The sequence below is a fragment of the Camelus ferus genome, chromosome 7 (genome assembly GCF_009834535.1).
Source record: "Camelus ferus isolate YT-003-E chromosome 7, BCGSAC_Cfer_1.0, whole genome shotgun sequence".
NCBI lineage: Eukaryota > Metazoa > Chordata > Mammalia > Artiodactyla > Camelidae > Camelus > Camelus ferus.
Window position 1 is genome coordinate 61,987,822 of NC_045702.1, and position 26,274 is coordinate 62,014,095.

Sequence of the window (26,274 nt, forward strand, 5' to 3'; positions counted from 1 at the left end):
GTAACTCTGTTATCACTTATGGCATAAAGTAAGGAGTTTTTAATATAATACAAAAGAAACAAACAGAAAAAAGCCCTCAGAATAAAGATTAGTCCTTTAAATTGAGTAAGTCTAACATTAGGAAAAACTTACTCCGTTATCCTTATTTCTCTCCCTAGAACCCAAAAAACTTTATTACAAGCCAACACTGAGTTTGAAAAACACCAAAAAGCGCTCAGGTAATAAAAGCAATTAGAGATTAATACTGATTTAAAGATGTGAGGGGAAGTCTGTGTACTATCCATATTACTTTCCAAATTGTAATCTGTGCAATCCAATTTTTAAATGTATATGCATTTCTTAAGCATCAACTGAGAATAAGAAAACATGGGCCAACGAACATTTTGGCTTATTTCTTGGGGAACAACTTAACAAAAATACTAGTTAACCACTATGCTAGATCCATAAATGAATAAGATAGTCTTTATATTCAAGGAGCCCAGAGGGAAAGTAAACATGCAATAAAATTAATTGATGTTAATAAGTGCTACAGTAGTGCTACTATCTCTAAATTGCCCATAAAATATATAGAGATAGCACAGAGAAAGTTGTGGTATAATCATTACCTGGGGCGGGGGGACAGGGGGGAGCTCTTATTTTTCTGAAGCTTGGCAAGGTCATAAAGTGACCCCTGAAGAGACCTCAGGTTTTTCAACAGTCACATTTTCTTTGCCTATAGGAGCACTCCTGGAAGAGTTCAAAGCCTTAATGCAAAAAGGGTTTCCAAATCTGAATTCCAAAATAACTTATCATTCCTTTTTTTTACCTTTAATTAAGCTGGAGGGATATTCTTCCTTCCTCTATTATCATTGAACTTCTTGGTGAGCCTTTTCTGTTAAAAATGGTTTATGCAAGAGATTTTGCTTGATTTTATGCAGGTTCAGTTATACATTTTTATTTTATATAGTGTAGGCTTGGACTAGAACCTACTTGCAACAGAGGAAGTGAAATGAAATGAAATAGGGGTTAACTTACAACTTAGTAAATTAAGCAGAAGTGCTCAGACCACCTGCTGCCTTGTCAGTGAAAAGGCCAGGCTGAAAATCTGTAGCCCAGACACCACAGTAAAGGCAAGATCATCTCTGAGCTATTGGTTCGCTTACTGTGTGCTTCAGCTGTGAAAATGTGGCCTCAGATAATTATCTGTTGGCACAGGCTTTTTGTTATAATTGTGCACAGTCCATGGTTCTGTGTCACTTGGAAACACACCTGTGGTTTGCTTTTAAAAATAACATGAATCCATAGATTCAATAAAACCATGGCAGACATTTGCAACAGGAAATACTACATGGAAAAAATACATTTTTTAAAGATATTCAGGTGCCCTATTTCCTTTGGTGTAACTTTTATATGTTACTTGGTGGCTTCATGAGGGTTTATAACTGCTTAGCCGATATGTGAAATACTGCAGTTTTCATAGAAAAATATTTTAATTTCAAATTGTGCCATAGTTTTGTATGGTAGGAAACCAGGTTTTGTTTTTTCAGGAAATTTCCCAATATGCTCTCATTATGAAAGCATACTGTTTTTCATTGGTCACCCCAAAGAATGTTTTCCTTCATGTGATTATTAATAACTCAGAATAATTCATGAAATATGCTGACCATTACTGATAATCACTAAGAAGCTGTTCTAGGAGTCAGAAGCCTCTGTTAGTGCAGAGCCTCTAACAGGTGTTCCCACTCCCTGTGTCCTTTGTATACACATTCATTCTGTATTCAAATCACAGGAGCAAGAGGCAGGCTAGGGTCTGTTACCTCACTGCTAATTTCCCTGGCAAATAAACCAGCAGCTGCTGGTCCATGAACCAAGTTGCCACCAGGAACGGGGGGCTGTATGCATGGGACAGGATGCTTTCATGGAGCCCTTCGGCAGGACGCGTGGGATCCTTCAGTGCAAAATATACCTCCTTCTCTTAGGTAAGGCACTGCATGAAGTATATTTTAGCTACTTTTTTTTAAATTGTGGGCAGAACGTAAATATTTGCTTTAGGCTGTAGATTCACTCAGATAATTGAAGAACAGCTCAGAACCTTTTAAACAATAACACACTGTTCCAGCAAAGAAGCAGAAACCTTTAGGAGAAATGAGGTTCAATAAATAGATGGTTATTGTATTCTCAGAACAATTATTGTCAATAGCACTCAATAAGAAAGTTAAGGCATTCTAAAAACTTAATGAATTTCTTCTTTTTACAGAATTTATGTATACACGTTGAATAGTCTTCAATGCATTTTATTTTAGCAAATATCCTTATAGGTCATGAATTTGTGACGGCTTATAGTGAAACTTAAAACAATTTATGAAAATAGTTTTCAGATGTTTTAATTAAAGATACGTGGCAAACTTCTCTCTACCTATTTTTCACCCATCTTATCAAATGTGGGAAAAGGTGAGATTCCAAACTGACAAAAAATATTTTATACACAATAGGGAGAAATGTGTTTAAAAGTATTATTTCTCTAAAATGCTTTTAGCTTTTCTCTTTGCCCAATGGCTAGTTCAGTTACATTTTTTCCCCCACCTTACTATTTTTCACTCATTCTCCTCTTTATCTTTAGAGTTTAAAGAGATATTTCTCCAACATTCCCACTGGTTTTATGTCACTGTTATTTTCACCAGATGTTCTCTTTCCATTCTTCCTATTTATCAGTTTTAAAAGTCGAGTTAGTGTCTTGTTTATACTCAACAGATAATTTTAAAAAGACTTTATTCCTTAAATTTTAAGAACAAATTTGCTAAATAACAAACTTAAGCTTTGGCCTTCTTCAGTAGCTTAGAGCCCTGCACTCACTGGTATCTTGTGGTATGGTTTTCATAGTAAATGTGATTGTCACTTAAATTTGTACCTAAGGTTATTCATATTCTGCATATTTAAAATGTAAAGTTTGTAAATGTTTTAAATGTTTGAGCTTCCCACAGTTGGGATTGCTGTTCCAGTGCTTATGTTGTCAAATTCAAGTCTATATAGATTTTTAGTTTTTGAACTTTTTAGGAAAAGTCACTACCATAACTGGCCTTTTATCTTTGTGCTTTTTTCTGGGCTTTGAAACTATACTATGTGTCAGTGCCCCACTCAATTTTATGACAATAGGACTGCTGTCATTTCCTAAGTAATCTCTTTGTAATTGGCTTTAAGACTGGGAGGCAATTCATTTGAAGATTTCTACTAAAATAAAATGAAAAATACTCTAGAGAAATAGTAGCATGTTCATAAGTAGTTAAAGCAGTTTTTACCCCTTCAGACTTTCTTACACAAATTTACTTTTCTCCATTAGCAGTGTATTATAAAAAACCATAGGTAATTTGGAATTTTTTGTGTGTTTTGTTGGAGTATTGAGTATCAGTTTGTTTTTTCTTTTTAAAAAATCTTAAAAATAATGAAGCCCCAAATTTAGTTTCTAAAGTCTATTCAAAGTACAACATTATGATTTCTATTTTCTCTAAAGATACAAGAGTTTATTTTCTGTCAACAATAGCTGTGTTGTGCTTGTTAACATCAGACATGATAGTGGGGAAGTAAATGCCAACTATTTTGAGCTACAGCTAGAGGTCACTTTGTGAAGTCTGATGTTTATACTCAATACACTGAAACTGGCCTAGGGAGTCTTGTTGCTGGAATATAGATAAATTCACAATATGACATCAAGTGTTCCTTAACATGAGACATTCCTTTATAATGCCATTGTTTTATAGTTTAAGGGAATCTCTAAAAGGGAGAGTATTGCTATAATTTTATATGTCAGATTACTAATGGTGTTATCATTGTTCTCCAAATTAGTATAGTACATTATATGCAAAAAGTCTAAAAGTTTTCCTTTTTTATACCCAAAAAGTATTAATGACTCTAATAATAAAATTGGACTTTCATTTAAGTCCGAATATTTGGACTATCAAAAGAAAACTAAAATTTCATCACTATTTATATCATTTATTTTTTTAAAGTTTATTTTTTCTTATAGAGGTTGACTTCTTAAAATCAATAGTTTAGTCTTTTAGGTTTTCTCATTCAGTTAGAAAAGAGCGCTTGAAAAATTCTCAAAATGAACCTAATTTTTTTAAGTTAATAAACTACTGTTTTGACAGCATGGATTCATCACATCTGTAGTGGGAAATACAGCAATGGCAAAAGAACATGTGTTCTAAAATGTAAAGGAAGAAGCCAGTTATCTTTTTATTCACTACAAGTAAGGGTTGCATCATATCAATACGTTCATGTCTTTCCTGCAAAATAAAAAGATTTTAGTGGTTGAGAATGAAAAAACCTATAAATAAAATTTCATTCCTTGCTGATACTGTTATAACTTGCTACCTATAATTTATCTGATAAAAATGGTGTAGGCAATCTAAGCAAACAGCTACTGTAACAGCTGTGCTATCTCTCACTGTCATACATGTATTTGAAAAAGCACACGTATTTGAAAAGAATTTAAATGACATGATTTTATATCATTTGATATGATAAGCATTGAATATATTTAGAGGTATTATTGATGGTAATATATTATTTAAGGTATTATTACATGATGCAGTTTCTAAAATAGACCAAAGAACTAGTTCATTCCCCTTAATAATTATTTTAAGTGCCATATAAAATGCTATTTTCTACTAAAGTAGTTTCATTTTCCGTGGGCTACAACATTTGTATTGTGTTTAATATTTTATTAAATAAAATTTCTTCCTATTATTTCACTCATAGACTCTCCAATCAGTCTTTTCTTACTTAAGATTCAACATTCTGATTCAAGATCCAAAAGTCACCAACATTTTTATTCTAGTCATGCTCACACTCCATAGTAATAAAGTCCCTCCCAACCATTTTCAGAATATTACAATCTCAGTTAATCTTTTTCAACTCAGCCACAAAAAAAATGTAGATAAAAAGGTTCTTCCCCTTTTCAAAAAAAAAAAGTAAAAAGTAAACAAGAACTTCTGCAATGACTTCCCCAAACACCAAGAACAGACTGGCCAGAATTGCATTCAGGCTATCTATATCCCCATCTCAGTCTAGTGGTGGTTTCTAGATTGAGCTGTGAAATGTACTTCATGGACCAATAAGTCACTGACCAAATTGCTCACTGTCAGAGGCAGCTACCAGGTTTTATGTCAGCAGCCATGCAGCTTTTTCCAGTACAATTTCAAGGCAATGATGTGATTTTCATTATTCCCCTTGATTCCTTGGCAAAAAAAAATCAGAGAACTCCCACTTTATTAAAAGATATCCAGAAATTGACAACTTAGTAAATGAATTAAAACCTGAGACTCAATACTTCAAAATTCTTTAGGCCCTCAATCAAGTAAAATGGGTCTTTCCCCTTCAAACGTCAAGAACATAGAGTGGCGAGAAGCGTTAGATCTCAGCCAAGAGTACTCCCTTTCACATATGCAAAACAAAAGCAATGAGGTCCAGAGAATTAAAATGACTTATCTAAGGTCACTTAACTGATCAATCACCATTTTATTCCAAGTATGTGTTCTTTACTAAGACCTCTCCTTTCAGTGGATTTTTAACTTTATCAGAGTATCAAACACTGAAATCTCTCTGCAGGTTTAAAGAATAGGTTCCTGAAATCTCTTATGTCCAGGCAACTTGCAATTGATGAATTTAGGGTATATGGTAGAATTAGGACAAGGGAATCCAAGATCAAGAATGAACCATGAAACCCTCAGAAATATTTTTGTATTCACTGAAGTAAAAAAGGAAACAGCAATACAATTAATAAATACAGTGAAAATTACATTTTACATATCTTAAGTTAGTACTAATGGGTACTAAGAAACTAGTTTTTATTTATTACTTACCAGGAACTTGTCAGGAGCTTTCTATCACCAATTTCAATGAAAGACACGTAACTGCACGTCATTTCATGCAGATAATACATGTACTAAGAGGAATGTTTTCCTGTACGGGTCCCCCATCATAATGCCCAGTGTCTTTGGATATCTGTGACTTTAAGAGCTTCACTCCCTTCTGTCGGCCTCTGCTTTATATATCTCAGGCATCACTAGTTTTAAGTCCTAGATATATTTCTCATCCTCTTTTATCTCTTTTATTATTTCCTTGTGGAAACCACTACTCTTTTTCTGCAATCTACTTTCTCTCCTCTTTAGAATTCCCAGCCACTGGTTCCTGCTTTTTCTAATGATTCAAATTAGGAACAACTACAAATTTAACATTCTTGCACTTGCCAGGAAAGAAAACAGGAGCAAATCCTCATGCCTTTATGACTCCTGTGTTATGGACCAAATCACTAAAATGAATGTGCGGGTACAATCCATTATCAGAAAATAAAAAATTATAGGCCAATCACAAATACACACAGAGCCCAGAGTCTATAAGATACATATTTATTTTTCCCATAGAGTTAACTTGATTTTCAGTCCATAGTGTCCATTTCAGTTAAGCATCTAGGCATCCCTTCTCCCTCTAACTTCCTGTGATCCTCCTCTTTGTCCTTTTTCCTCTTCACCTCTTTGCTCTGACTTCCCTGCTGTCCCCAGGGTCTCACTGTCTGCTAACAGCTACCCAGAGACTGAAGCCATGGAAACCTTTGCTCTAAATTTCACTCTGGGAAACAAAGAGAGAATTTTACTGTTGTTAGAACTTGATATCTCATAGGAATAGACCTGCGTCTTTCAGTTTCTCCAAATAAATCATCACACAAAAGGACCTTTCTACCAATGCCTTGTGATGGCCTTTCATAACATGATTCAGGTAAATCGTAAAGATCCCTTCCCTAGTAAGGATGAAAAGGGGAAGCAATCAAATAAGGTAAATGTTTTGTATATGACAGAATTGAAATTGTAAGATACCTCTATTTGTGCCCAAATTTCCATCTCTCCTCACCCAGGATTTTATTCCACCCTCACCCATCTGTATTCTTCATCAAAATTTATCTTCCTAGTGATCATTCCAATAGCTACAAACATGCTGTTCAGCATCTATCCAAAGGAAGAAAAGAAGACATTTTTTAAAAAACATTTTTCTACTCCCTTTCACAGCAACACTCTCCAGAAGTGTTGCAATACCAACTGTCTCCAATTTTCTTTCCATTCTTTCCCTTTTCCCTCACTGTTCAAAAGCCTTCACATTTAAATTCCTCCCATTCTCTCCCCCACTGTTTCATATGATGTTCATATGATGTAGGTACCATATTGCTCCCTTTTAAAATGAGAATTTTGAAGCAAAGAGCTTTTGATTAGGATTTAAGCTACATGGTAGCCTCAGCTAAGGAGTATTCTCTTCTCAATTGCAAACTACATAGAAATGTTAGCTAAAATAAAACAATATATGTCTCAAGGTAAAGATGGGGAAATCTCCCAGAACAAGATACTAGGAAGAAACCTGCAGATGTAGCAGTGAGTGCAATGGCCCAGACAGCCCAGGCAGGCAGGAGGCCTGGAGCCAGGGCTATACATTTGGCAGAGCTCCATGCCCTGAGACCCTCCAGGCCCACATTCTCTCCTAAACCCACCCTAAGCAGGCTTTCATGCCCAGCACATCCTTTTAATATTGCCTTTTAGATGTCAAATGGGCATCTAAAATGAACATTTCCAAAAACAACTCCCAATCTTTCCCCAAAAATCTGTCTTCTCACACTCTTCACTATGATTAATTTATTAGTTGCCCATTAGTAAATGATGACTCCATTCTTCAAGTTGATCAGGTTAACAACCTTAGAATCATTCTTGACTCTTCTTCGTTTCTTGTATCCCACCCTCAATGTGTCATCCAGTCCTGTTAGCACCACCGCCTTTTCTCACAATATTTTTTATTACCACTCTTATTTACAGTACAATCATCTCTTGCCTACGTTATTGCAGTCACCTCCTAAATGGTCTCCCTACTCCTGCTCATATTTTAGTCTGTTCTCACGGCAGTTAGAGTACACCTGAAAAAAAGAAAGGGAGGGAGGGAAAGAAGGAAGGAAGGAGGACAGAAAGAAAGAAAAGAAAGAGAAAGAAAGAAAGACAGAAAGGAGGGAGGGAGGAAAGAAGAGAAAGAAAGAATGAATTGAAGAAGTGAAGATCATATTCCTCTCCGTTCACAAAACTCCTGTTGTGACCCCTTCTCACTCAAAGTAAAATTGCCCAAGTGTTTGCCATGACCCAAAAGCACTGCCTGATCTGGCCACGGCCACCTTGCTGACCTCATGTCTTACCACGCTCCTCCTCCTCCAGTCTGCTCCATATGCTCCTCCCTCTTGCTGTTACTCAAACACACCAACCAGATCCCTACTTCTGAGCAGGAATAACCAATCATGACTGATAATGGTTTAATGCCACTCTCCTTAGGATGTTTGCATTTGGCAAGGCTTTGGCTAAATGGGAAAACTTCTAATCATGGACCATTAAGCATTTCAGGAGACTATGCAGAAAGATTCTCAGGAGGAAGTAGCCCCTCAACCACATAGTTTGATTAGGATATGATATGACTCAGACATTAAAAATTTCAAAATTGTGACTGTGTTAAAATGTTTCATTGGACTTTAGAACTAATCACCTTTCCCAGTTCTCCTTTTCCCATTATTCTTTAACAGTCATAGATAATAACTTCTGCTTTTCCTTTTCACCTTGCCTTTAAAGAGGTCATGCAATCAACATCGACTTTGGGTGGAGTTTATAAAATGCAAGTTTCAGAGACAAATATTTACTTCTACAGGTAACCAGTACTGGAATTGCCAGTACCTAGAAACCTCTCTTCTTTGTAAAGGATTATCACCTGATCAGGTTCTCTCTGTATTGCCCCTTTAGCTTGTGAAATGTGGCTCAGGGTCTTTACAGCTTTCCTTTTCTTCTCAGCAGGTGCTTGCTTGGGGCTGAAGGTGACGGTGCCATCACACACCATCCATGGCATCAGGGGTCAAGCCCTCTACCTCCCTGTGCACTATGGATTCCACACTCCAGCATCAGACATCCAGATCATATGGCTGTTTGAGAGACTCCACACGATGCCCAAATATTTACTGGGCTCCGTGAACAAGTCTGTGGTTCCCGACTTGGAATTCCAACACAAATTCACCATGATGCCACCCAACGCCTCTCTGCTCATCAACCCACTGCAGTTCACTGATGAAGGCAATTACATCGTGAAGGTCAACATTCAGGGAAATGGAACTCTATCAGCTAGTCAGAAGATTCAAGTCACTGTTGATGGTAAGTCCACTGTATGTGCATGGGCAGCTGAGGGCACAGCAGTTAGCAGTGGCTCAGGAGATTAGACTACCTGGGCTTCAGGTCCTAACTCTGCATCTTGGGGCAAATTAATTCACCATCAAAGCCTCAGTGTCTCATGGCATGAATGACATTTTCTACCTCATGAGACTTCCTGAGGATTAAGTAAGACATGTACGTAAAGGATATGCATAGTGCCCAGCTAAAGGTAAGCAAGAAGTAGAACTTGTTATTTGTTTGCCTGGAAGCTGTCAAGTATGAAGTTGGTGATATAATGAGATGGGGAAAATTTTAATTCTCATTAGAAGAATGCACCCTGGGAAGAGCCTTATTTTTGTCACATAAAGATTTTTTTCTTTAATTTTGGTACTCTGTTTGGGGGAGAATGAGACTTGCTCGATGATCATAGTTAAAAAATAATAGAAGTTGCTGTGAATGTCCTCTCAGGGAGAGTGGGGCTCAGCTAACTCAGACATTTATTTTCCTTATTGTGGTATGTAAGTGGCATACCTTAAATATACTGTGTCCAAAGCCCAACTTCTGATTTTTCCCTCTAAACCTATCTGTTTAACAGTATTTCTCCATTTTAGCAAATACCAACTTCATTCTGTCAATTGCTCAGGCCAGAACCTTGCCATCACCCTTGACTAATCCAGTCTATAAGTTAACCCTGTCAGCTTTACCTTCAAAACATGGCCAGAGTTGAGTCACTTCTCACCACCCGCACTACCACCCAGCTCAGCCCTACCATCAGCTCTGGCCCCTACTGTCCTAACAGCCTGCTGCCTACTCTCCCTGCGTCTACTCTGCCTCCTGCAGCTTAAAATCCTCCCATAGCTTCCTCTCTCATTCACAATAAAAGCCAAAGTGCTAACAGTGTCCCGCAAGGCCCAACATGATCCCCCAATACACCCAGTACCTCCGTGACCCCATTTCCTACCTCTTTTCCCCTCACTCCCTCTGTTCTGACCTCACTGGCCTCCTTGCTCTCCCTGGAACAGGCTGAACTCACTCCCACCGCAGGCCTTTGTACTTGACTATTCGCTCTACCTAGGTTGCTCTTCTCCTAAACAATAGCATGATTCCCTCCCCAATTTCTCTTCAGTCTCAGCCGAAGTGTCACTCTATCTGTGAAGGCTTTCCTGATCACCTGCTGTAAAGTATAATCTCACTACCCCAAACAGACAGAGAGAAGGAGAGTTACTATTTATCTTGTGTTCTGTTTTATTCTTTTCATAACACATATTTCCACCTGAATGTATTATATATTTTTACTTGTTCATTGTTTCTCTTCCCTGCCTGGAAGACAAGATCCATGGGAGCGGTGCTTTGTGTTGTTCACTGCTGTGTCCTCACTGCCTAAACCCTGATGCTGGCATTCATAAGCACTCAGTAAATATGTGTGCAGTAATTGAGTGGGAACTGGAGAGACTGACTGCAGGAGAACAGAGACACAGGATGTGGCAGCAGATGCCTCGAAAACAATTTTAGGGAGAGAAAAGGAGGACATTTTCATGAAATTCCCCTGAGTAGTAGCCACTCTTGCCCTCAGACTTTTAATAGGACATCCATTTCTTGTTTTATTTTAAACATTTTTTATTGATTTATAATCATTTTACAATGTTGTGTCAAATTCCAGTGTAGAGCACAATTTTTCAGTTATACCTGAACATATATATTCATTGTCACATTTTTTTCTCTGTGAGCTACCATAAGATCTTGTACATATTTCCCTGTGCTATACAGCATAAGCTTGTTTATCTATTCTACAATTTTGAAATCCCAGTCTATCCCTTCCCACACCCCTCCTCGGCAGCCACAAGTTTGTGTTCTATGTCTGTGAGTCTATTTCTGTTTTGTATTTATGCTTTGTTTGTTTGTTTTAGATTCCACATATGAGTGATCTCATATGGTATTTTTCTTTCTCTTTCTGGCTTACTTCACTTAGAATGACATTCTCCAGGGACATCCATGTTGCTGCAAATGGTGTTATGTTGTCGGTTTTTATGGCTGAGTAGTATTCCATTGTATAAATATACCACATCTTCTTTTTCCAGTCATCTGTTGATGGACATTTAGGCTGTTTCCATGTCTTGGCTATTGTAAATAATGCTGCTATGAACATTGGGGTGCAGGTGTCATCCTGAAGTAGGAGAACATCCATTACTTGTTAATTTGTAGTAAAATTGGATCTGTTTAGGGAAGTGCATCCAAAGGTCTTTTTTAAAAAAAAAAATTGTATTGAGGTATAGTTGATTTACAATATTATATTAGTTTTAGTATAAAATATGGTGATTCAAATTTTTTTATAGATTATGCTCCATTTATAGTTATAAAATATTGGCTGTATTCCCTGTGCTGTACAATATATACTTGTAGCTTATTTATTTTATAGATAGTAGTTTGTACCTCTTAATAACCTACTCTTATGTTGCTCCTCCCCCCACAACCAAAAGGTCTTAATAGGAGTGTAGGGCCTGTGTAAAAAATCTTCTCGGAAAACTTTCACATCTGAGTTACACTGTTAAATGCAAGTGTATGAGCATAGTACCAATGTCTACTCTAATGACTGGTTCTCCCCATACAAGACCTTCACATGACCTATTTGACTTATCCCATACCACATGTATTTTCACACGAGGGCATATTTGAAACATAAGCCTTTTCTACGTAACAAGTGTACCAACTCATTTTTCTTTTAAAATCATAATATTGTAAATGAAAGCTATTCCAAATCCTTTATTCTTGCCAGGGAATATAAAGGATTAAATTGAGTGGACAACTTGATTGTACCCATCTTGCGAAAGGCTGGAGGCTTCAAAATCACTCATCTCCCCTGGAAGTTGCCTTTCAACCTCCTTTGTCCTTATCTTTCATTTTCTCCAATCTTCTCTGGGCTGAAGGATTGGGTCCATTTGTGCCCTAATGCACATTTTCCAGTGCAGAAAAAATGTAAGCATGAGTCAAGACAAATTTACTTGAGAAGATGCGTCAACCCCAATTAAAAGCTTGATAAGAAATTGAAAGCTAAACATTGGAGCCAATTGTCTATTACTTACATATCATCTCACTCTCTGTGTGCTCTGTAATCATGCATAGGAGATTACTAGAGGCTTTGACTTGTTAGAGTGACTAACATGGTACAGTGACTGACAGTGTTACAATACAAATGCACAGCAATTAAAACGTATAACTAGTTCACTTACACAGAAGGAAAAGTAAATGGGGCAAATGTGATTCTCTAAAACTTTCTCTCAATCGCCCCAAAGTACAATATACATGAGCTTTATATTTTTCAGGTGGTGGGTAGAAATTTGGGTTCACCATATCTATCGCAACCAGCTGCTCTTGGGACATTAGGACAAATCAAGAAAGGGGAGTAACTATGTAAACTTTGCCTGGGAGAGTCTGCCTTTATGGTGTTGGGGGAGAGCACAATGAACAGGAGATAAGGAAGCAGACGTTCTCTACCACTAACTGCATTATCTAAAAAGTAAAGGTTTTCATTAGAAAATCCTTGAAGAGTAAGTTCTGGAATCAGTTCTCTCTTTTATACATGATTTTTTATATATTTTATCATTTGCATTTACCATGACTTTTTTATTCTCTTATTATTTCCTGAACTGTCTCCATTTATAAAGTGTAGAACTTTGGAATTATTTCCCTTGAATTTAATATTTGAAAGACCTCGTAGACTTTTACTGTAATTCTGTGGTGGTAAAAATCATTTCTGTGCATTTTGATGTTGCAGATCCTGTCACAAAACCAGTGGTGCAGACTCAGCCTTCCTCTGGGGTTGTGGAGTATGTGGGAAACATGACCCTGACATGCCTCGTGGAAGGGGGCACCCGGCTGGGTTACCAGTGGCTAAAAAATCGGAGACCTGTTCACACCAGTTCCACCAACTCCTTTTCTCCCCAAAACAACACCCTTCGTATTGCTCCAGTGACCAAAGAAGACATTGGGAATTACAGTTGCCTGGTGAAGAACCCTGTCAGTGAGATGGAAAGTGACATCATTACACCTACCATATATTGTAAGTGTTTTTAAAAATACATGTGTGCATGAATTTTCTTCCAGGAAGTTTTCACGGGAGTAGTCACAGAGAATATCAACACCAGATGTCATTTGGTTGTCACCATTACTGTAATGCAGTCCTAGCTGTAACTACACTTCCTAGGTGCTGGCTTGTCATGAAGTATAGTCACTTGTACAACTCTGTTTCTTGAAGATCAAGTTGAGATGCTGACCTCTTACGATATATTTTCTGACTTAGTCCATTGTGTGACCTTATTTCCAGTGGAAAGTAGGAACCTCAATTTCAAGGACCCAAAACCATGCAGAAGGCACTAATTTCTTGCCTTCAAGGAGGAAGAGTTGTTCTTCATGAACGGGGAGAGGGATGTGCTCTGTGGCTGACCACAGGGAGAAAGAATGTCCCCGGGTTATGTGTGGTTAGTGTGGCCCAGGGCATGACTGTTTTCTCTGCCTATTTTCTCAGCTCTGTTTTTAGAAGCAGGTGCAGAGAGGATCACAGAGAAAATGTAACTATTCTGCAGTAAGGTATTCACGTTCCCAGAGAATCAGTAATTATTTCAGATTTCAGTATTCTTTGGTTCTTTTTTCTGTGGCTGTAGTTGCTATTGTAATTGTGGTTGTTTAATCTCACATACAAAGTTAAGTCCACCAGACTTTTCAGTTCATGTCATATTATCGTCACCAACCCAAGCAAGAGCTCTCTTTCTTTATTGTATTGTTTTTCTCAGTCCCCTCTACTCCAAAGCACCACTTCTAATATGTTCAACATTGCATTCTAATTTCAGCTTCAAACAGAGTTTCTGAACCTCCACACTCGTGACATTTTGACAACTGTTCGGTGTGGGGACTTGTCCTATGCATTCATTATAGGATATTTAATAGCATCCCTGGCCTCTACCCACTATATACCAGTAGCACCCTCTTCTTCAAGTGTGACAACCAAGAATGTCTCTGACATTGCCAGAGTTCCCCTGAGTGGGAGGGAGGGAGAGTATTGTGTGCAAAATCTCCCAGAGTTGAACTGATGGCTTATCACATTGGAAGTCATTTAATCGGTTACCATTGTCGCTGAGAGCACAGCCACAATGGCAGCGTAACAAAACAAGTAAGGCATAGCAGAGGAAAACCAACTTCCTACCCTGTGGTGAGAGGGTGGAGGTTTCAGCTAGTTGAACCACAAGGGTGGAATTAAGGCTTGTAAATATATCCGCTCACTCACCAAATATGTCTACGTAATGTTCAGAAAGGCCCTAAAGCCTTGTGTTTAAGTGCTTAGGAGGTAGACAGACCTAAGTGTGAAGCAGGTTCTATCATTACCCATGTGACCTGTAAGAAATCCCTTGGCCTTTCTGAGCCTCATCTGTAAAGTGGAGATCATTAAAACTCCTTCACCACACTGCTGTGGTTAAATGAAGTACTGTCTGAAAAATAACCAGTGACTGACACCAAACAAGCGTTCAGTAAATGAAGGTATCTGTATTATCAATGCATCTGTATTCTGTTTTCTTCAGTAGAAAATTGATAGTCTTCTTGAGGAAGTGTGTTATTAATTCTTTGGGGGGAAAAAATCACCTGCATATGTACAAAATGTAGGTTTTTTTCAACTAGATAAAGCCTAACAATAAACCCCAGAAATGGGGCAGAAAAAGCAACTTCTGGGAAGTGGAGAACAATGGTATGAGACAGGTATACAGTAAGGTCTGCTTGAACCAGCAAAGTTAAGCTAAGAAAAATGGAACTATTAAATCTTGAAATAAAGCTCTCCTATATTTTAGCAGAAGCAAGAAAATGTGCACAATAAAACATATGAGGTAAGATGTCATAGATACCATAGGGAAGCTCTCGAAGGAGCATAATCTCTAGACACAAGAACTCTGGAGCCAGGAGACCTGGCTCTACTACCTTACCTCTCTTGCACCTCAGTTTCTTCTTCCATATAATGGTGATATTGATAGTCCTTACTTCATAGAGTTATTGTGAGGATTAAACCTGTTACTGTATGTAAATTGCTAAGAACAGTGACCGGCCCATAGTAAATACTATATAACTGTTGGCCATTTTTATCACTATAATATGATGAGTTTATGGGAATTCAGAGAAAGAAAACTACTTCTAGCTGGAGAGAAGGCTTATTGCAGAAACTGACATTTGAGATGAACCTTGAACTATGGGTATGATTGGGGCAAGTGGCAATGTCTTGAAAAACCATTTCAGGCAATAGGGACAGCAGTGAATGGACTAGTTTGGCTAGATTGTAGGATACAGCAGGTAGACTAGATGATTAAATAGATAACAGGTTCTCTGCCCCCACCCCCCCCAAAAAGTAGAGCATTCCTATGAAACCTTGTGTAAACTGAAATGATGTAAAGTGAATAAGCAGTTACCTTAGGACGTGTCTTGCTAACGGATATACAAAATAAATGGAGATGAAGCACAGGTGCTCACAGAGACAGTTCAAAGCTATGGAGGCTGGATGCTGAGATGTGAGTGTAGTTTCCTGGGAAGGAGCCTGGTGGTGCCACTTCTGCTGCTGGGTTGTGTGCTGCCTCTATAAGGGCTCTTGCAGAACAAACACCGAATGCTATTTTTTGCTTTTCACCTTTTTTTCATGAAAGCAAAAACCCTCTCCTGATTTCTTTTGGTCAGCTAAAACAGAAACTACTGTAGGTCTTTCATAAAAGTGAAGTGATGTAAAGCAAAGTTTTGAAAAGCAGGGAATACTTGTATACTTGAGTCAGATTACAGAGAGCTTTGAATGTCAGGCGTTATTTGGCAAACAATGAGGAAAATTATTTTTTAAACAAAGGTCCAAATTTTAAAAACAGTAGAGAATGTTTTGTAAATAAATACACACGTATTCTAGAGTAAATCAAGAAATATTTGTCAAGAGAGCACTTTTTCAAGATAGATCACAAATGTCATACAATTATAGAAAGAGTATGTATAGGAAGGAAAAAAAGGGAGGTAGGATATATTTTATTAGCTCATAGTATAGAGAAAAAAGTCACCAATTTTTAACTACATACAGTGATTAAACATGTCTAAAAGCAATTTTAAAGCATTTTTTTTCTGAAAAATATTGTTCACATAGAAATAGAAAAAACTTCATGCATTGATTGTGTAATTCCCCTTTGGTGTAGGGGAACCCAAAGATGATTAACTGCTAGTCCAACCTAGTTCAGAATTCAGTGTCTCAAAGATGAGCCCTTCCCTTCACGCATAAACAGAAGAAATTATATTAAAAAGTGCCAAAGAAGAAGGAAATTGTAGGTTTTCACTGAAAAACAACAAAACACCACTCACTGCAAGCAAATTGTATAAGATTTATTACAATCATTAGTTATACTGTGTTTCACAATGGTACTGTTTTTATAGCTGAACTTTTAGCTATATTTTTGCAGTAGTTTTACATAAACTTATATTCAGATAACATTGTGCTGCCTTAAAGCACCAGCTGAGAAATAGATTTACAAAGTATAAACTGTGACTATCTGCACAACCAGCATTGAATTGGAGTGAAAAATTTAGATTTGGCATGGTCCATTTATACATGTAGTCATATTCTTGACAGAATAAGGTTATTCTGACATGAATTAAAACTTCCATTCAATTCCAAGTAGCACAGGCCTAACCATTCAAGTTACTTAAACACAGTGAAAGAAAATGTGAGCAGACAAAGCAAATCAAATCCAGGGCTATGTAAATACATCTTTCTATTATTCTTGACTGTTTGGTCTAAATGGTTTACTTTCACATAGAAAAGGTACAAAATGCAAAACAAATTATTAAACCAGCCAGATTTATCTACTGAATATTTATCTGTAGGAACCATTATTCAGTGTGGTAAGAGACAGCAGGAAGTAAGATTGTGTTGGAGCAGTCTTTGTTAACTGAAAAAAACCTGATCATATTTTGTTTCAATCACTTGCTCTAGTAAATGTCGTGTCCTTTGGAGAGTGCAGCAGATAGCACAGTGCTATGAGCCTCAGCTGTCAATTCAGACCGCCTGAGTTAAAGCCTTGGTTCTGCCATTATCACTCTGTGTGTCAGTTTCCTCATCTCCTTATCTACATTGTCCCAGTGTAAAGCTAATACCTATCTCTGGAGGGATGGGAAGGATTAAGTGAAATTTTGTGTGTAAAGAAGGCAGTGAGTGGCACATAAGAAGAACTCAATAATGTTTGCTCTTTTGCTTTTCCTCTTCTCTTTTCTTTCTTGTTTTTTTTTCCCTTAAAGCCAAAACTATACTGACTTAACATGACAGGAGAGCCTGGGTGATTTAGAACATACCTGCAAAGAGAAAACTGAAAGAATACATTGAAAAGAACTTCGTTCTTCCTCAGATGTTGCCATTATTTAACACATTTTCTTTTTCTACATGAAAATATTTTCTTTACATCACTTCTTTCTTATAGCTATTTATCTCACTGTGTATCTACCTATCTTCAAACTTTAGCCATAATTGAAAAATTCCTGGGGGAAATTGCATAAACAATTACAGGAACATGAAAATATCACTTGCATCTCAAAATGCACTTTTGTTTTGCTGTACAGTTCAGTTTAATCTGGCAAAGTGAAAATAAGGTCTTTCTTTCAGCATGTGCAAGGTCATGCCCCAGTCTTATTATTAACACAGAACATGGTGATGCACAGTGTGTAAAGTGCTGAAATGGGGGGAACCATAGTCACACTGTAAGTGTTAGATATTGCGCTTTACAACTCCTAAATCTTCTTTCCTTACCTGTGTTATTTGAAAGAATTAAAATATCCCCATCTGAGTAAATTCAGATTTCAGAGAACATATAATACGTTTAGAGACTGAACTTTCTTCTTTACATTCCTTTAGACTATGTCTAAAGGATCTTACAGAGAAATGTCTGTCATGAGTAAAAACTAATGGCAGGTAGTAGAAAGAAGAACAGAAAAATTTTAAATGTGGGTTCCATTTACACATCGTAAAGATGAATTATCTAGATGATTTTAAAAAGATTTTTTTACTCTTACTAAGTGGTAATTGTGACTAGAATATTAATAATTTGTTTTCTAGATTATTTTGGCACTCAAATGTAAAAACCTTCACTTGGTCAACATCTCATCTTACTGATTTTCATTCATTCACTCATTCAGACATTTATTCACTCATTCATTCATGGTTTGATTTGACTCAGAAATCAAACATCATGGTCCTGTTTATGCTAAGCAATTACTACCTATCATATAACATTTAGAAACACAACCCAGATTCATAAATTTACTATTTTTTTCTTACTATCACCATTTTAACCCTTTTTTATTGTTTTTGTTTGTTGGTTTGGGGTTACAAGAATTAAATAAAATATAAAATCTGAAGATTTGTCATTTATCTTGTTGATTTGGCATCAACATGTTTGCAATCTGTCATTCCACACAAACTGGAAATATGTGCCTTGGCTAGTGTTGTCCACACTTCTCTTTCTTCACTTGGTTACATCCTCCTCTTGCGTCACAATATCGTCTTCTCCAAAAGGCTCACCTGCCCTTTACCTTGTCTCACCTCTTCAGTGTCACCCAGAGGTATGCTGTGCCCCTGCAGCACCCCATGTACATCTATCCCCTGGTACTCATTGTATTATGTTTTCCTTGAGCCTCTTCCACTCATAAGTACCCGAGGCCAAAATAGGAGCTCTGTGTTACTCACTTTTGTATCCTTAGGGCGATACTTGGCACAGATTAAGAGATTTCTTGATGCAATAGAGATTTCTTGAACTTGACTAAAATGGACCAGATTATCTTTCTTCATATCCCTTTCAGATTTCAGTGTTACTTGATGAAGCTGTAGAAAGGCTAAATTCCCATTATAGTAACCTCTTAGTTATAGTGCTTTGGCCTTTTGTTGTTTTGTTTTGTTTTTGTTTTTTCTGGTATTTAGCAAAGTAGTAATAATGTAGTAAATGTCATATTCCAATATTCCCCTATAGAGGGCCACATTATTCAGAATTTCAGCATGAATCACCTCTTCTGTTTTCTTAAAGCACTGTTTCTATGACAATTTCCTTAACAAAAGCAGGAATTATTTTTTATTTTGGCAGAAAAAAGTGTCATAAAATCTATAAATATTGACCATGTATTAATGAGGTTATGATGTCATAATCTGGTATTGGCCTTGGTGGAATACAATGTCAAGCCAGTAATTCAGGCAAATATCTACATGCAGTTCATGAAATGTAAATGCCTTCCAGCTCTGTTGTAAATAATAACCCAGTTAACCGCTGCATTTTGTGTGCAACATATGGCACTGCTGCAGGGAAGTGTTCTAAGTAATAAAAATTAAAGAAAAAAGGTCATTCACAGTAAATACTTACCATCTGTTCCCAAGCAGGGTGGCAAACAGCATCATGATGGAAATTTAGGTACTGTTCCCGCCCAGCCATAAATTGTTAAAGGGAACAGATGATATGTGATTTTACAAGTCACTTAGTAAACAGCCATTCCTGAGGCAAAGGTTTCATTTCTATTGGGAGTTTTCTGCCAAGGGCAAGAACCTGAACCATAATCCAAAGTCAAAATAGAATTATCCTTTTGCTTTTATCTTCAGTGTCAGAGGCCACACTGGTTGAATCATTCCAAATGTCTTCAACTGGATTGCTCATTCCCATGAATAATATACGAGGCTGCACTTCAAAGTGAAGAGTGGTCAGCCTGAAGTGCTAATGGAAAAGGAAATATTATAGTGTAGTAAGAAGAAAATAGATTGTTAGCAGTGTGTAGGGTGTGATGGTAGATAGACAGACATAATTCTATCAATCTGTGTGTGTGTATGTGTTTGTGCATGGAGGGGGAGAAGAAGGTATAGAAGAAAGATTTAAAGATCATACACTGAAATATGGATATTTGTTCTCTGGTGAAATATAGATGTTCATTCTCTGAAATGAAAACAAATGAGTTTTCATCTTGATGCTTCTCTGAATTTTGGATTTTCTGCAATGACTGTGTATTTCTTACTTAATCACATAAAATTTGCTACATTTTAAGAAATCCTATCAGAAGCAAGGAACTTAAATTCTTCAAAGTATTAGGTACCAAGAACTAGAATAGGTGCTTGTGTGGGGGCTGGGGGAGTTTGAGGTACTTGACGGTGACCGAAGAGAAGAGCCAGCTATAGTATATAATTAAGACAGACAGAAGAGACAAGATTATACCAATCATGAAACCCAACAAATGAGAAGTAGCAAAATCAAAATAAACATGAATGTAAGGAAGATGAACTAAGACTATCAGATTCCTTTCATTAGAAACATGTTTTCTTTTAAGCTAGAGTGATGTTATTAAATTAGATTATTAACCTTATTCAACAGCCTTGGCTCTAAATTACTGTGGGCTTCCTCTGCAATGGAACCCACTCTCCAAAATGGAAGAATTACTAATTTTAAGAATACTCTATTATGTTGCAAGGTCCTAAGGCAATTCCAAATGGAGAGTTCCCCAAAAAGTTTTGAGTAACGTCAGCACACTTTGAAACAGTATTTCTCATTTTTATGTGTGTTAAATTATCAAGCAATTTGTTTTTACATTCATTCTGGAAACCCTGGAAACCAGTGGGAAGGCAGAAACTTAAACTGAATGACCACACTTCTCTTCTTTATCAAGCCTGTCTTGCTCTGCTCTCAGAAATGCTCTCAGACTTTAGCTTTTGTGACAGACTCAGGCCTCTTCCTGCTCCAAACCTCTGTTGATTCATCCTATTGGTTTCCTGCTATGTGAACCATAACCAGTGCCCACCGATTGGTGGCCTTTGCTTCCCTAATGTTCTATCAATGCTGAAAATTTGAAGGGACCCTGCTGCTACACTGGACCTGAGATAATAGCCACAGGAACCAAGTCTATGACACCTCAGATTCCCCACTGTGCCTTGAAAAGTATTGTGCACCTAGTAGCACCTCAGTATTGATTTTGGTTGAATGAGTAAAAACAACTTTTCATTCCCATTACACAACTGACTATTCAGTGGAATTCAGAATAAGAGTGTTCCATTTTACAACACACAATTCTAAAATAGTGGTTTTCCCCTGAGATTGTATCGCAGTCTGAAATGAGAGAACAGTATGACAGGGTTCTAGTGCAGTCACAGGAAAGAGGCATTCATTTCTCTTCACTTTTGTCCCCCATCTCCAGTTCCTGATTACTTTGGATCCTATTTGAAGGTACTAACTGCTATGTTTGCTTACTGAAAGCAGGGTCATCTCATGTATACATCTTAAAATCAATTCATAGGTTTCCTTCAGATGCCTCTGTGTCTTAAGGAAGCAAATATGTGTAAAGTGTATGTTCCATAGCTAAATATGATTGATTGTTTTGCATCTTCACTTTCTGTTGTATCTTAGGAAATTTGTTTCCCCATTGGTAGATTGGTCAGAAAATGCTGACATAATAGAGAACCACTGTGGGAATCTGCAGATTAAATGTTGGCTTGCCAGTATCCAAAATAACTTTAGCATGGCATGAATCATGGTGTTTCAAAGGCAGCAGGGTTGGCAATCTAGTCAATCTTTCCATAGTAAAGGTGAAGAAATTGAGACCCCAAAAGTTTAAGTGACTTTTGAAGAACACTTAGTTAGTTATCAACAAAATCGGGATTTAATCTAATCACTGCATTGTATCATTCCACACAATGAGAGGTGAGCAGTCATTTTTTTTTTAAATCAGAACCATTGTGTGGATTATTTCTGAGCAAACCATCCATAGCCTTAACCAGTTTATAAGTTCCTTAATAGTAGGAACTGTTATACATTTTTTATCTGTCACATATTAAATATATTATCTAATACTTAGTATCTCTCAACACAAGTATTTTTTGATTACTTGATTAACTGAATACAGAATTAATATATAATTAGATAATAATTTATTGTATAACTCATAATACAATTAGAAAACCAGAAACCATTTTGAGATAGGATATACTACTTAACATTTTTTAGAGAGGTAGTATGAATGATTAAATGCATATATTTTAGAATTCCAGATCTGCTATTTAATAACTATGTGACCATGGGAAAAATAACTTTTAAAATATCTCTTTCATTTTATCGTGGAAATAACATCATGTGGTTGCTTTAAAGATTAAATGTGGTTGTCTGCATAAGTGCTTAAAATGCCTTCAGATGGTGAATATCCAACAAATGTTGGCTATGAGCAGCTGAAAAAATGAGCACAATAGTGCCTAAACCTTAAGGTTTTTAGAATATAAGTCAGGAAATAGACCGGATGAGAAAAATCTATCTACTGGGGGATGTTTTTTTAAATCTCTCTTTTTATTTATCCTCTGAAGAAATCAGTGGGCAATGTGTCTTCATCTGCAGGCAGTCTGGTGCCATAGAAATAGTAAAATGCTACAGAAATACCGGAGTGTGAGGAAAACATCATGAGATATCCATGATTAAGTAGTTTATTGGTGATCGATGAAGATTTGTTAATGATAATGAAGACTGATTTTTTCCAAATGGAACTAGGTTGTGGGGAGAAATTTTTAAAAATTCTTTGACTGTTAAAGTGTTATGAAAATATGAAACATTCCTCTATTTGTACAAATTTGTGCTCCATGTAAAACAATGTATTTTATACATATTTGCATGACCTATCCTAGCACTGAGAAGAAAAATAGATAATACTCAAAGAAAGGTTGTCGGAGAGAAAATAGTGGCCATAATATATTTTTAAAATGCTTTCAAGTGCAATTTCATTTTCAGAAAGGTGGAATTTGTCTAACCAGGTTGCAGATTTATCAATACATGACTCAAAAGCTTAGTACCACAATCATAATGACAGTGTCTATAAAATTATACCCTAAGTTTCAAGGCTTTCACTATTGCAAATAAGTTCAATCACATCTCAAATAGTTTCCAGTTCCATGGATATCAGAATAAAACACTTTTAGGTCCTTATCATTTATTGGGAGTCTAAATGAGGACCCATTTGCCCAAGTTTAACATAAAGACTTGATGGAAAATAAAATGCTGCTAAGCTTTCCCAAACTCAGAAACTGTATTGTTACTATTTATATCACCCCTTTATTTCTTTTTTCAATTAATGCAGATGGACCTTATGGACTTCGAGTTAATTCTGATAAAGGGCTAAAAGTAGGGGAAGTGTTTACTGTTGATATTGGAGAAGCCATCTTGTTTGATTGTTCTGCTGATTCTTATCCTCCCAACACCTACTCCTGGATCCAGAGGACTGACAATACAACATATGTCATTAAGCACGGGCCTCGCTTGGAAGTTGCATCTGAGAAAATAGCCCAGAAGACAGCTGACTATGTGTGTTGTGCTTACAACAACATAACTGGAAGGCGAGATGAAACTCATTTCACAGTCATCATCACTTCTGTAGGTAAGTGTAACATAAAAGGCAGGGATTCCAGTGAAACACAAATGCACACTAGCCTTGCTCTACCCTCTTTTATACCTATGTGGAAGAAAGTATCATTTTGGAAGTCTTCACATACTTTAAGAAACCCTATCCTGAGTTAACTAAGCCATGGTTTCTAAGAGTCAAAGATAGAAAATCCAAAGAATGATGGAGAGAGAATTCAATTGCTATCTCTGAGGGGCTATAAAGAAAAAGGAAATTTAATATATTACTGCTAAATGTGCATTTTTGCTTTCTTGATTTTACAAACAGGAATATAAGAGAAGCAGGCTACTCATTTAAAAGGTTTATATCTAGAGTTGCATTAGGGCAGATAAATAAATATACTTCATGAGTAAGAAATCTGGTTTTCCTATTATCTGGCTCCCTTCTCACTGTCCATCATGGGCTCCCCTTCTTCTTTCACCATTTAAAACCTGAAATCTATGAAAGTCCTCAACAGGGGTCTCAACACCTTGGAAACTACAAAATTTTGTAAGTCTGTGAAATTTGGCATTTTCTAGAAATCATCTGATTTTCAGAAAGGTCATCATTCCACAGATGGTTAAGAATCACTGCCTAAAATATTTATGTCCACCAAATTCTTAACTTTCTGAGGCTTCTCTCTCTCTCTTCAGTATGATTTCATTGTCCTGTGTGGTTTCACTCCCTCCCATGGTTTTATGTGACACTGACACATCCCAAATCTTTATCTTTAAAGGTCTAAAGTTTGTATACCCAGTTAGCTTCTAAACGTCTCTACTCTGAAGTGCCAGACGCAGCATACAGGTCCAGTATATCAAAAGTGAGCCATCTTCTTTCCCCCTAAATTGCTATTCTTTCTGTATTCCCTGTTTAAGTGTACGGCCCTAATATCTACCAACCGGAGCCAGAAAGCAAAATGCCACCTCAGAGTCTTCTCTCTTGCTTATTACTCTGCCCAACTTCCAGTCATCAAGTTTGTCTATTTTCCTTTCTTCCTATCTCTCAAGCCCATTCTCTTCTCTCCTTCTTCCTTCTTTCTTTCTTTTCTTCTTCTCTCTTTCTTCTCTCTCCCTTACTCCTCCTCTTCCTCCTTCTACTCCTCCTCTTCTTCTCCTTCCTCTCCTTATGCTTTCTGCTCCTCTTCCACCTTTTTCTTCTTTTGCTCTGTCCTCTACAGCTACTACTTCTACTGCTACTATCAAATCCTTCTTGGACTCACATTTGCATGCAGACAAAGTCAAGCCAGAAAACCTGGGGACAGATTTGGACAGGAAGTGGTGGTCAGCATGCCTATGATTGGTGGATGAACAAGTTTGCAAAAGGTACCACCCATTAATATCTTCTCCGTTGATGTCTTCTCTTCCTCTGTCTTTATATCTCTGGTGCCTAGAATAGGGCCCATTACATAGAGTCAATGCATTGTTTATTTTTAATTAATAAAGCAAGAATATAATCCTTATATTTCTTAGGCTAACTTTTTCAGTACTTGGCCCTTGGGCCATGTGCATCAAAATTATCTGGGGAGGTCTAATAATGTATTTTCATTAAGACACCTCAGACTTATCAAATGAGGCAACTAGAACCTGGGATCTGAATATTTAGCAAGCACAAGTGTGACACTTATTTGTTTCAGGTGTTTTTATTTTTCCTCCACAGTCTTTTGAATTTATTTAAAAACCGTTAAAGGGCCATTAAGAATTACAAGACTATCATAAATCTATAGATTGATAAAGAAATGTATGGTAGGTAGGATATTCCCCTGACTCCTTAAAATTGAGGGTAGTCATCTTTACAAAATCATGAGTATATTGAAATTTATATACTTCATGGTGGATTTTTATTTTTTATCATATGAAGAAAATACCACACTCTCTAGAAGAGTGCTATCCAGTGGAACTTTCTGCACTGAAGGAAGTGAAATCTGCTCTATCCATTATGGTAGCCACTACCCTCATTTGAATTTTGAACACTTACAATATGGTTATTTTAACTGAGGAACTGAAGCTTTTATTTTATCTCATCTCTTAATTTTAATTTAAATCTACATAGTCACATACGTGGCTGCCATATTGGGCAATACAGCCCTAGAATTTTTACCTGAATTATGCTTCATTTGGGCAGCAGATAAGAATGTATTTCCCTAATAGGTCCCAAAAGTATATGTGTGTTTGCAGTTATATAAATAAAATACTCTCCATTCATTATTTAGTACCTGTTATGGTCCAAATGCTGAGGTATGCATTGAGAATGCCATTTGAAAACAAATAATTCCTATTAACAGAACACTCACAACCTAATATAAGTGGGAGGCATATATGTAAACACCAAGATGTATCTTTTGCTTTCTATTTTACTGAATTTTTAATAGGCTTAAGCAGCATTTTATCTCAGTGGCTGGCTGAAACATAATTTTGAAACACACCGTAATTAAGCATATAAAATAATTTTGTGGCAATCTGGATGTCATCTTAAACTTGTTCCTCATGCTCACTGCAAGTGAAAACATGGCTATAATATGTAGATGTATAATGCAGTGAAGCCATTCCCATTACCTAAACTTCCTCTATTAATATTTAGCCAAGGTATTTTCATAATATCAGAAGCCCCCAATATTTGATTAAGATCTAATTACCAAGGTCCAAAGACAGCTACA

At 36.8% G+C, this 26,274-nt stretch overlaps 1 protein-coding gene and 1 long non-coding RNA gene across 7 annotated transcripts in view; one reads left to right on the forward strand and one right to left on the reverse strand.

Moving 5' to 3' along the window:
• Positions 1-26,274, forward strand: part of HEPACAM2 (HEPACAM family member 2) — a 46,618-nt gene that overhangs the window by 3,811 nt on the left and 16,533 nt on the right. For 3 of the 6 annotated variants that reach the window (XM_032483992.1, XM_006187032.3, XM_032483993.1), the window contains exons 2-5: positions 1,769-1,958; positions 8,844-9,194; positions 12,964-13,248; positions 23,322-23,618. In XM_032483992.1, the coding sequence (XP_032339883.1) occupies positions 1,880-1,958; positions 8,844-9,194; positions 12,964-13,248; positions 23,322-23,618 (1,012 nt within the window). In that variant the 5' untranslated portion in view covers positions 1,769-1,879. Of the gene's footprint in view, positions 1-1,768; positions 1,959-8,800; positions 9,195-12,963; positions 13,249-23,321; positions 23,619-26,274 lie in introns of those variants that run through there. The other 3 variants (XM_032483995.1, XM_032483996.1, XM_032483994.1) reach the window with 3 other exon arrangements.
• On the reverse strand, positions 2,766-25,180 carry LOC116664983. Its single transcript, XR_004321554.1, has 3 exons — positions 24,841-25,180; positions 11,663-11,670; positions 2,766-2,776 (listed from the first exon to the last, which is right to left on the reverse strand). It is a non-coding gene; the product is annotated as an uncharacterized LOC116664983 (long non-coding RNA).